The sequence below is a fragment of the Nyctibius grandis genome, chromosome 2 (genome assembly GCF_013368605.1).
Source record: "Nyctibius grandis isolate bNycGra1 chromosome 2, bNycGra1.pri, whole genome shotgun sequence".
In the NCBI taxonomy this organism is placed as follows: Eukaryota; Metazoa; Chordata; class Aves; order Nyctibiiformes; family Nyctibiidae; genus Nyctibius; species Nyctibius grandis.
This window is the reverse complement of record NC_090659.1, coordinates 98,017,338-98,029,946: the sequence shown is the minus strand read 5'-3', so window position 1 is coordinate 98,029,946 and position 12,609 is coordinate 98,017,338. Positions and strand designations below refer to the sequence as shown.

At 38.3% G+C, this 12,609-nt stretch overlaps 1 protein-coding gene across 1 annotated transcript in view; it reads left to right on the top strand.

The window, feature by feature from the left end:
• FREM2 (FRAS1 related extracellular matrix 2) overlaps window positions 1–12,609 on the top strand; it is a 158,926-nt gene that overhangs the window by 136,429 nt on the left and 9,888 nt on the right. Inside the window, exons 17-20 of the mRNA XM_068425504.1 lie at window positions 7,101–7,293; window positions 10,113–10,217; window positions 11,389–11,516; window positions 11,600–11,734. Of these exons, the coding sequence (XP_068281605.1) occupies window positions 7,101–7,293; window positions 10,113–10,217; window positions 11,389–11,516; window positions 11,600–11,734 (561 nt within the window). The remainder of the gene's footprint in view (window positions 1–7,100; window positions 7,294–10,112; window positions 10,218–11,388; window positions 11,517–11,599; window positions 11,735–12,609) is intronic.

Genomic DNA, 12,609 nt, shown 5'->3' with positions numbered 1-12,609 from the left:
GCTCTCTGTTCAGCCAGGCTGAACATATCATATAAAACCTATATGTGTCTATATGGACATAAACAGAGGAGAAAATAAGCAGCATTCCTATATTTTGGTAAATGAAAAGAACCTGTATATTTGATTGTGGAGGACATGCATAAATAGTAATGCTTTAAGCTCTGCAAGCCTTATGTACTTTAGGTAAGATCCCTCATTTAAAAGCAGAGAAGGATGAACATGAGCTATGAGAGCCATGAAACTGCAGCTGAAGTCATCCTTTAGTGCCTTGTAGGTTTTGGCTAAAAGGTTACAGTCTTTTAAGTGAAATATCAAGCTGAATTACTTCTAGCAGTGAAGCATTGCCCCACAGCCAATATGCCCTTCACTGCCTTCCCTGTTTCCCCCACCTCCATTTAATTCTTCCTCAGGTTTGGTCTTTATCTTCACATGACCCCCTCCAGCTGAGAGGCGAGGCAGTCAGTGCCCTATCTCTGTGGTTGTCACCGTTGTTGGTTTTTTCTCCTTCAGTGAACAATTAATAATCCTCCTCTGTGAGAGGAAAGCTGGCAGCAATGGTTTTCACCATGTTTTTTTAGCACACAAAGGTAGCTTAAGTTCTATTATACAGACAGAACAGATAAATAACAAAATCACTCTTACCTCATCCTGCTATTACTACAAATTTAATAGCTTGCATTTACCAGATATTTTGCTAGATATTTAAGCTCAAAATTCTGTTTCTTGATTCTAGCTTTCCAGTACCTGTACGGTCAAACAAAGATAGCACTCTTGATTCAGATAGAGAGATTTCACAAATGCAACTGGTGATACCTTGCATGATGTGGACCTTCACTTTATGGGAGTTCCTCCTAGGGTAGGGGAAGAAGGTGAGTTTCAGTCAGCAAGAAGTGAGGTGGGAGACCTGCAGCTGGTGTAGCTCTTCTGGCAGGGCTCCTAGTGTTTGCTGCAGGCTGCAGCAGTCTTAGCCAGTTCCCATGAACTCGTGAACTGTCATGATACATACAGAGAAGGTCTTAGTTTTCTTTTTTTTTTTTCCTTTGAGGCCTTTTGTTTGTGATGCATTCTCTTTCTCAATTACTCTGTGCGTGAGCAAACCCTGTGTGAGTTAGATGCAGCACTCCTTTCAGTATACAGCTTGACGCTTCGTTCCTGGGGTCTGCCCATATTCCTCACATCTGAAAAATCAGGCATTTATGTATCTAAATATGGATTTAGATGTGCAGCTTAAGGAACTTACATTTAAAAATAAAGACCTACTTCTCTTTATATTGAGCTAATTCATTTGGATTATAGCTCTGTTCTGGTTAAAGTTAAGGTCAGCTTTGATGATTAGCAGCAACAGTTTTCTTTTGGACAACCTGCAATCACAGCTTAAAATTCAGTGTCTGTCTTTGGATATATATAGGCCTTAAAAAGGTGGAACTCACCTACCTGAGGGCTGTCTTCCTGTATTTTCAAGTAATTAATAAAGATTGGACTTTACTTCATGGTCAAGTACTACAGACATCTCATTCTCAAGACGCAGGTGCTAGAACAATGATAGATATTTTTGAAAGGAAGAGAAACAGTGAAAACCAAGCAAGTGACTAGCCTTTAATAAAGTATATGTTGAAGTGTTGGCCTAGACTTATTTGATAGAGTGTGAAGTATCATTTGATCTCATTTCCTACTGTTATAACTGTTTGCTCTAGCCAGACAGTTTGGCATCTGAAGGCTTCTCTGTGATTCTGGCCAAGGATTTATGTGTGGATGTTGCTTTCCCTAGTTCCAGTCCATTGCCAAATTTGGCACAGGGAAGCAAGGAAATTACCGTTCAAACAAATTTTATTAACAACTAGTTAAGCAAGTCTTTGAGAGAAACATGAAGAACATATATTAAAATATTTGAATGTACAGATTGATACCTTGAAGCCAGTGTAATTGAGTACAGCTGAGCAGTTTGGTTTGTTCTCTAACAAAAACAGTTATTTCTGGCCAAAACTGAAAATGTTTCGCTTCCAATATGTTCAGTTCATGTTTATGCTACACTTGTTATGGCCCTAAGGTGTTTGAAAATCCCATCTGAAAACAGATGTTAAAATCACTAATGTATTGCCTCACCTTATACGAGGCAGTTTGCAGAGGTGTTTTATCACACAGAAACAATCTATTTCCAGCTTTACTAGCTCTAGTTTTACCAAAATCATACTTTAAGGGGAAAAGTCAGCTTTTCTGAAAATCTTACTAGAAGCTGTAAAATGCAAATAGACAGAAATGTCTATTTTCAGGTTTTTATGTTCAGTTCAGCTGCCACAATCGAGTTAAAGAAAACCCTGCAACTTGTATTCCCTTGTCTTGGAAGCTCACTAACAGTCACACTTTTTTTCTCCAGCTGCAAACACATGCATTTACTAAGTCTTGTGAAGAAAAAAATCTATTATAAAGTTAATGCACCAGCTGTGTAACAAAGTCAGAGGTTAAACTTTTCAAGGAGCTGGCATTTCAAGGCTGTATTGCATTCTCCTCTCCCTTCAGACTTCTTTAAACAAACCTGCTTTGCATTTCACCTGTGACCTACCTGGCTGTGTGCCTTCTTGGGGCCAAATCTTAGTGTTACCGTATTGTTGTTGTGTAAAAAGTTAATTGATAACATTGTAAAGCTTGTGTGACTCAAACTCACAGACATAGCAAGTAAATGCAATAGGGTTAGGGTAATTTGGAGGACAAAAATACAGTTTTCATGAAAAGGTTGTTTCATTGGGAGATATAATATAAAACATGAACTTGTGTTATTTCTAATTTCTAATTCTGATTTTATCAGTAATAACAGTGCACACAAACACACACATACACACACACTGCCAAGTTCTGCCCTCTGGAAATGGAAGCCAGATAAATAAAATACAATATACATGTAGAACAGAGTCCATGCCCTAAAGCCTTAACTGAAAAAAATTTTTGTTGTAAATATTTTCACTTGTTACATGACAGATTCTCAAACTAATTATATTTTTTTACTTCATGAAGTTTGACAGTTTGTGTCAGAAGGGGGAACAAAAGGAGAACACTTACAGAAACTCCCATTAATATTTCCCAAGTCTTAAATGGGAATTGTGAGTGTTCAAAAATAGACCTTACGCTCTGTGATAATTTACCTTACAAAGAAAATGTAGGAAACTCTACTTCTTATATCAATGTCCAGTGTAGTTCATGTTCTTCCCTCACACACATTGATTTTGAGATACGCTATTTGAATGATTTGTGATCTACATTTTTTTCAGATATAAACTTTGAGATTCTGTTCCCTGCTTGGAACAATTTTTGTCTTCTGTCTTCTCAAGTTCTCCAGACCTGGCATTGTCACAGAGTATTAGACACAATTTCCCCAATTCAACTCAGGTGCGACTGTAGTCTGTCTTTCTCTCCAGGTATCACAAGGCTAAAAGTCACACCCAAATATTATTGTTTATAACTAATGTTAATGAAAATAATTTTGTCAGTACAACTGCTAAAATCTCCTGTGCATAGAATGCATAGATATATAATGCACCTGTTCTGTCTCTCCACAGCAGTTAAGCTGATCCTGCCCTTACACAGTTCTAAGTTACCGTTTTGGTTTCATCAGTGTCACATTGAGATAAAATATGAACAGCTGGCTACTTTCAATAGGCTTTGCAGGCAGTGCTGGGAAATAAAGATAACTCAATGGAAAGAATGTTTTCTCATGTTTGCCTAAACGGCATTATTAAGGGGGCTAGAGAAGTAAGACTCCCTCCATCTGTGTAACACATGCCATCCATTCATTTGTTGGGGAGTTTTGCTCACTGACTTTGACAGTTTTCCTCTGCAGTTAATGGCCTCTTTTTTTTTAATTTTATTTTTATTATATCAAAAAAGTCCTCTGTATTTCATATACCATGTCTTGAGATTTTTCTTTTCTGCCCACTGAAGAGTAGTTTTCCTCTTGTAGCATTTTGCTTTTCAGCAAGAAAAGAGAAGGCCTTGTAAGTTTTAATTACTATTAAGAGTGAGAGAGAACTATTTTTTCAGTAATTCTCTGGCTATCAGTATTGTAGGTTTTCCTCCACACCTGCAAATCCATGAGTGCCTGAAGAAGAGTTTGGGTGCATAAAAACTTTAATATGTACATTACATAAAAACATTTATAAAAACATGAATGTGTACCTTAATACATTCCCAGGCTGGCACAAGCAGCCCTGCTGTCCAGACATCTCTTATGGGTTTTGCCAAAAATAAGAACCTTCTAAATTCTAGGATCCTAGAAATGGAGATGATTCTTTGGCACCATCGTTTCAGATTTTCCCACAGAGCAGTGGTGAAGTATGGCAAAGGAACAGCGTTTCAGGCAGACTTTCCCCAGAAGGAATCCTACTGCTGGATTTCCACCAGTACAAATGAGTCAAGCTCACTAACACTATGATCCCATTGAATGGATGCAAGAAAACCCTAAAACGTGGTTTACAAACCCCATTAATGGATAGCTTTATGTACAGCACCATTTTTCATCATCAGTGGCCCTTCTCTGCTGTTCATCTCCTGGCATGTGTATAGACAGCATTCTTATTCTCTCTCAGCCTTTGTCGTACTAGGCTTAACAACCTGGCTATTTAAGTCTCTTCTCATCAGATAGTTTTGCCATTCCTATGATTATGTTGATTTCTTTTTCTAGTCTACAATGCAAATTAGGCTTTTTCAAGCATAGATGATCAAAGCTGTTCCAGATAAGCTCTCACTAGTGCTCTGTATAATGGCATACATGCTTCTAATTTCCACCCCATTCCTCATTTTATCTTAGGATCATATCACATGGAGAGGGTAGGAAGGTCATAGTTATGATGTGATCAACTCACATACCAAAATCTTTTTTCCCCTCTATTGTGTCTTACCAATGTCTTTAATTTCTACCAGAAATCCCTGTCACTAGTTTCTATTACCTTATACTTTATGCTATAAAATTTCACCTCACTTCTATTATTCTAGTCCTCAAGGTCATTAAATTCTCCCTGTGTGATATTCCAGTTCTCCTCTACATTATCAATAAGCATTATGTATGCTTCTTTTCAAGAGGATAATAGACATACATTACATTTTCTTCCGTATATCTTTGACTCTTCCTTATAAGCAAACTGAATTTCAGATCTTTGACTTCGATGTCTAATTCTTACTGTACAACATGCAAATATAGAACAAAAACACAGAGAGAAAAGCCAACATAGTTTGTCTGGGATGACTTTTTGATAGTAACACATTTGTTATGCTACCAAATGTATTCAGTTCTTGATACTGTTCCAGGAACTGACAAATGTTTGAGGTTACTCCTGAATCAAAAGCAAACCATTATGCACTGTAGAGTTGCATCATAGCTATATTTTTTTTTGATAGAAGTGAGAATTCCGTGTTGTTATTTGCAACAATTTAGCAAATCCATGTCTGAAAGAATTTCTCAGATAGTCATGCAGGTATCCCAAAGATAAACTTGCAACTTAAATAGGTCTAAAAATAATATTGTTCTCTAACTATGATTTGTCATCCCATACATATAGAGAAGAAAACCCTTTTTTTGTTCCAAATATAAGTTCTTGATTGTGTTTATGTAAAACCAACAAAGCAGTATTAATATAAAATAGTCTATAACTGTAGCATCTCATATTATCTACCAGGTTGCTTTACTGCATGATACTGTGTGTGTTTCCGGACTGTCTACTGCCTAAATGCTAGCACATTTTATGGAACCGTGTAAACAATATAATGGAAAGGGTTTTGGTAGCATAGTGTGTAGATCAAGGAGTATCATGCGTGAAAGTGAGTTGTGGCAACTACAAACATTTGCCATAACGAGCTCCTTAGTTCAGAGTATTTGTCAGTGTAGGCAGTAAATTTGTGGCTTCATAGTATTACTAAAAGTTTTCTCTGGCGTTTGGAAATGTAAAGCAGCTGTAAGGTAATGGACATTCAGCCCCTTGACATGCTACTGGGTGAACACACGAACAGTTTGGTTTTTACACAGCTTGTAAAGTTCTTTGAATGTTGGAGTTTTTTAATAGTGCAAAACACTCTTTAAAAGCTTGTAGGGTAATCACTTCAGAGAAATGTTCAGATGTACAAATTTACCTATGCAATTTATATTGGAAGTAAATGGGAGTTCAACACCATTTATGCCTTTGAAAAGTTTCCCACTGGGAGATGATCTCAATGCCTTTCCTTCTGCGTCTTTCTAAGAAAATCCAGAGTGTTCTAAAAGGATCTGGATTACACATTTCTAATCAGAGAGACGTAAATGAAAAAGTATTTATAACAAGATATAAATGCAAAGTATCTTCAGAAAGGTTTGGATCTGTGTATGATGTAAGATCTATCTTAAGAAGTGACAGTTTACTGACACTGTTCTTCTTGACTTTTTTCATCAAAATATGTATAGAGAATATGTAATTCCCTAACTGATAATAATGGCAGTGCTATCGTTTTGTTCAATATATGCATAAAGGGCCTACTTTTAAATATATATCAAATTGCATACTATTTTTAGTTCTTCTGGACAGTGATAAACAGTATGATTTGCGTGTTTGAATGCAGTATGTTAGCTACTATCCACGCACAAAGGAAGAAATAATTCCAGAGATGAATAAGTACAGTCCAAGGACTCAGTCTTTCAATGACATCTGAGCAACTTCAGGGTCTTTCTTACAGGATAGTAACATAAGAATGTAAGCAAAAGAGTTGGTTAAGGCATTAGGACAGAGCAAATGCAAAATGATATTTGAAAGATTTCTAAAGCCTTCATTGTAACCATGTTGTTTATGTACTTAAAAAACCTAAACAAAAATGATGAGTCAAAATTGAGGAGCTTATGTTTTGTCAGAACGCATATTTGGTTTGAAATACAAAAAAAAAGAGGAACTTGAAGGGATGTCAGCTCAGCTGAAATCCATTGAAATGTGGTGTTTTGCACTTCATCTGTAATTTGCAAAATGAGAGAATTTGATTCAGTCACAATATTTATTTCAAGTTCTGTCTTCTTTTTCTCTTGCATTAGGATTACCTGTCCAGCGCTGCCTTTCATGACCACTAATTTAAAGACATAATTTTCTTTTTTATAGGTTCTCAACCTAGTACAGTCCTATGTCACGCTGAGAGTCCCCTTGTACGTCTCTTATGTTTTCCACTCTCCGGTGGGTGTAGGAGGCTGGCAGCATTTCGACCTACAGTCAGAGCTCCGGCTGACTTTTGTGTATGACACTGCCATCCTGTGGAAGGATGGGATCGGTAGCCCACCTGAAGCAGAGCTCCAGGGTGCGTGTTGGTTTTCTTTGCTTCGAACTCACGTTCTGTTACTAAGAGTATAACTTGCACACAGGAGGATGATTTTTCAATCATTCTAATAATAAAAAAAATTAGAAGATGATCAGAGGGCTGGAGCACCTCTTCTGTGAAGACAGGCTGAGAGAGTTGGGGCTGTTCAGCCTGGAGAAGAGAAGGCTCAGGCGAGACCTTCTAGCAGCCTTCCAGTACCTGAAGGGGGCCTACAGGAAAGCGGGAGAGGTACTTTTTACAAGGGCATGTAGTGATAGGACGAGGGGGAACGGTTTTAAACTGAAAGAGGGTAGATTTAGATGAGATATTAGGAAGGAATTCTTTACAGTGAGGGTGGTGAGACACTGGAACAGGTTGCCCAGAGAAGTTGTGGATGCCTCCTCCCTGGCAGTGTTCAAGGCCAGGTTGGATGGGTCTTTGAGCAACCTGGTCTAGTGGAAGGTGTCCCTGCCCATGGCAGGGGGGTTGGAACTAGATGATCTTTAAGGCCCCTTCCAACCCAAACCATTCTACGGTTCTATGATTTATTATGAGTTGCGAACAATCTGTCATTTCCTAGCACTCGCAGTTCTCTGCTGGGGTGTTTATAAAATCCATGCAAAGTCAACATCACTTCTTTTATTGCAAAGAGAGATAACTGTCTTGTTATGTTTGAATTACATGCAAAAATTAGCACATTTATTTCTACTCAGAACCTCAAGGTTCACTACATATTCATATTCTGTTACCACACAAGATGTTTGCACTTCAGTGAAAAAAAATTGAAAATTTTCTGTGATATCATTTTTTTCTGGTCATGAATGTACAGTTCCAGAAACATTGATATTTTGAAAACATTAATTGTGAAACATTCGAAAGAAACAAATATATAATGGGTATAATAGCCTGTCCTATGTGCTAGAGTAGTAAACTATAAAACATTCTTTAAATATGATAGATACTGTCAATAAATGTTTATGACTATAATTACTCAACAAGTCAAACTCTGTCATTACAGAATTTATCTTTGAAAAATTTAAATTATTTTTTTAAATAGTGACATACAGATGTCTGTGAAAAATTAAAATGTATGGTTATACCTGTATGCTCTTGTGTTCTATTTATGCAAATTTACTTAGTATTTCCCAGCATTAAGCTTCAGGTGTTCCATATCTGTCTCAACCTAAGGTAGAATACAGGCACCAGCTATAATTATGTATGTAGACTTACACAATTTCAGGACTCCAGTGAACATAAAACCACTTCTTGGTTCTGCAGACTCTGTATGTGAATTACAGAAGTCATTGCTGTGCAATTTCTGTAAATTTCTGTCCTCATGTTAAGAGCAGGAAAAGAGGAGTGGCAAGGAGCAGGAAATGAGGAGTGTTAAGAGCAGGAAATGAGGAGTGGCAAGGGGAATCCACAGTGCATGAATAATAAAGCACATGTCATGCCGTGCCTAAAGAATAAGCCACATGCCACAAATCATATGATGTCCTAGTCACTGAATAACAACCAGATCTAATCCTCAGTCTCAGCAGTTATGTGGCACATCTATGCCACCATTTTCCTATTGCTGGAACTTTAATTTTTTATTTCTCTGTTTAAGAAGCTGATGGCGAGGTCTTTGGAGATGCTGAACATTGGCAGCTCCCTTTGAAAACAGCCAGCACAAAACACGTGATAAACACAGTGAGGTAGTGGAGGGTAGACCCCCAACATATCCCAGTTGGACTTGGGCAGTATTTTCTCACTCCACAGCCTTGCACAATGAGCAGCTGTTTTTCTGGGCAGGGAGGGGTTGACTAGTTTCCAGTTTATTCCCATACCTCTGGATACATATAATTGTTTTACATAAATTCTACGTAAAACTGTAAAGCAGTCAAGATCTTCTAAAGCCATAATTCATACATATATATATATATTTCTAATGTTCCAATAAATGTGATTGCTACAGGTGATTTTGTACAGGTGGTATACATTCACATTGGTGAGTGTGTTAGGTTTCCAACACATTCATGGAGGAACATTCCTGTTTCCTTCTTGTCCCTGGCAGGCAGAATGGTGGCACATCACTGGCTCTTTGTAAGGGAGCACTGAAGGAAACACTTGAACTCTGAAGCTTTGCAAAACTCTAGAGAAAAAGGGACTTGGCTGCAAGCTACAGCAATAAACCACTTCTGACATATACACAAGACCTTGTAACCTGAAATTAGGAAACATTAGGCCTGTGTTTTGGGTCAGATTCATGCCAGAAATTGACAGCAATGCAAAGCCTGTCAGAATGAGTTTCACAGATTCAAGCACCCAAAAGCGGATTGCCATGGAAGCCACAACCAACTGCTACAACTAAATGCTGGTGGGTGCTGCCTTGGGACAATGGATAGGGAGGCACTGATAAAGAGTATCTCTGAAGCAGCTTTCATTGGTAGGAGTCAGCTTGATTACCTGGTGAAAACAAAAATATTCCTCCTTCTACAGACCCCCCCCAGCAGCTGACCATGCTGTTGCCTGAACACAAGCACAGACTGTGCTGTGGACTTTCCTCAGTCTACTGGAGCATGTAAAACCATGACTTTGCAGGGAAGTTCTCTATGTGCTTTGGAAAGCTGAAGCATTGTGAAAACTCTAGGCCCCACTGTGTAAATTCTTGTTTGAGAAGAATCTTGAGTCAACCCAAAAAGGTACCAGCAGGCCCCCTCCCAAACAGCTGATGTGACAAAGGGAAATGAAAAGAGTAGGATTGATGTTTTGTAGGAGTCTGATCTATTTGTTGTCTGCAAGTGGAATAAACCTTGTGAATTGGCTTCTGCTGCCAGGTTTCCTGTACCCAACCAGCATGCGTATTAGTGAAGAGGGGCGCTTGGTTGTCAACTTCAAGACTGAAGCCCGGTTTCATGGTCTGTTTGTGATGTCCCATCCTGGTAAGCTTTATCTACACTTTAGCAGTACTATAAAAACAAAGACACCCCTCGCATATTTTATACTATTCATTTTTCTTATTTCTGCTACTGATACCTGAATTCTTTATGTACTGTGCTCTTCAGATAAAGATTTTTTTCTCTACATGGGATTTTTTTATTTGCCATTGATGGCTCTATTCAGATTGTCAAACTTAATGAAATATGAATGAATCTGCTGGAAAGCAGATAGTCCCACTTGATCAAGAGTCTGATGTATAAAAGATGAAGATCTAAGCCATTCTGTCCCCTAGGGATCTATAAATATATGTTTTTAATCCAAAAGCTATGATTAGGTATTTACTTATGTTGTCCTAGGAACTTAGACAGCATTAAAATTTCTTTTCTAACTTGAAGCCTTTCTAGGTTATTTAGACCTTTTTCAGAGAGTAAGAAAAGGTCTTGTATGAGCATTGTATCACTCTGTTAATAAAACATTTTCACTGCCATTCAATTAGTCATTGCTAAGGACCTGATCTTGCAATTTAATCTGTTTAAACCCCACTGCCTTTATTCAGAATAATCAGAGGTGTAAGACTCTGTCTACAGACATAAATCTGAGCATGAATGCCAGCCATGGAAAAGATTATCTAACTAAATTAAATCTACTGAACAATAGTGAGAAGGGAAAAAACTCATTTTAAGAAATCTCTTTTAGTTTAACTCAGTTTTATTAACCTATAAAATTCCTTCATAGTGCTTCTGCTTTTTCTCAGCTGTCCTCTCACGTGTTAAGTTTGGCCTATCAGGCAGAGCCGAAAGAGTTACACTGCTAAGAGAAATTATTTTGTGTTCCCTGGGCTGACATTCCAAGTTTAAAACAGGAGGGATTATAGATCTTTGCCATTCCACTCTCACTGTTTTGCCTGTCTGTTAAATTTAATCTTCATACAGTTCTGGTTGTGTAGCCCAAAAGCAACTGTTTAATAGACACTTGAACAAGAATCAAGGGGGCTCAGCTGTGATGGCTGTAATTGGTTTTGTTAGTTTCAGTTAATGAAACCCAGTGCCCTGTAAAGGTATTAACATCAACTATGGCATCGTGGTATATGAATTATTGGGAATGTTTTTCAGGCTCTAAGAGTTTGCAGTGAAACACTAAAGGTGATAAATCTGTCTCTTGGCATGTTTCTAGCTTCATCTCTAACTTCCATGGTTATGTCAGCTGATCACCCGGGCCTGACATTTAGCCTCAGCCTCATCCGAAGCGAGCCAACCTACAACCAGCCAGTACAGCAGTGGAGCTTTGTTTCAGATTTTGCGGTAAAACCTCAGCCTTCACTGTGTCTTCTCTTGCCTCAGCCTGTTAGTTAGGATGTTGGTGGAACAGCTCTCTCTCTCTCCAGGTTCGAGACTATTCTGGAACATACACCGTGAAGCTGATAGCTTGTACCACTGCTTCACATCAGGAGTACAGCCTACCAGTGATCTGCAACCCTAGAGAGCCAATCACATTTGATCTGGATATCCGATTCCAGCAGGTACCACCCCAGTGATACCATCATCACGTTTCCTTTTTCTTTTGATTCCCAATTTGCCTTTGTTGGTCTTGTAAAGATAGTGCTAGAAGCTGATTTACTTGCTTATGAACAAAACAATTCCTAAATTGGTGGGACAGCACATACTCCTCTCCTGCTACTTAACCAGTTTTACCCAACAGGGAGCACAAATGTTTTTTTGCCCTCAATGTATGACCAATCTTTGATAGCCAGTAGGAAACTCATCAGTTTGGGTGATAGTTACTGTGATATGAGCTAACCTTTGGGAATTCTTTACTTATCTGTTGGCTTTGGTATGAAATAGTTTTATCAGATAATTAGGAAAGCATAAAATATTATCAGAAGGTTTTCATCTGACACAGAGATCAGAGCTAGGTCTCTGGTATTAAAAGTGGGACTTCCAGAGGAAGATTCATTCAGTCCTAAAGTAGGACTTCCTTCACTGACTATAGAGGAAGTGTGGATAGCCAACACTGGTAAAATGCTTAGCTTTAAGACTCATGAGAGTGAGTGAGACAGGTCCCACTCATAGCAATATGGATCGTATGGTAATGTGGGAACAGGCAAACAGCATACCTTTCACAAAGCCCAGCTGTAAAGCTCTGTAGCTGGGAAAAAAATATGGGGAAATGAACTCTGCTGTAGAAAGCGTTGATTGAAAAATAAATGGGGGTCATGTTGGATAGTTAATGGAACATAAACTGCCAGTTTACAGTGTCATCAAAAGGGCTAGCATGACTTTTGGATGTGTAAGGAGGAAGTTTTATCATTTCTATTACTTGGAGCCAATACAACTAGTACTGGAACAGTGTGGCTGTGGTTTCATGCTCATTAATAGTATAGATGTATGCTATTAA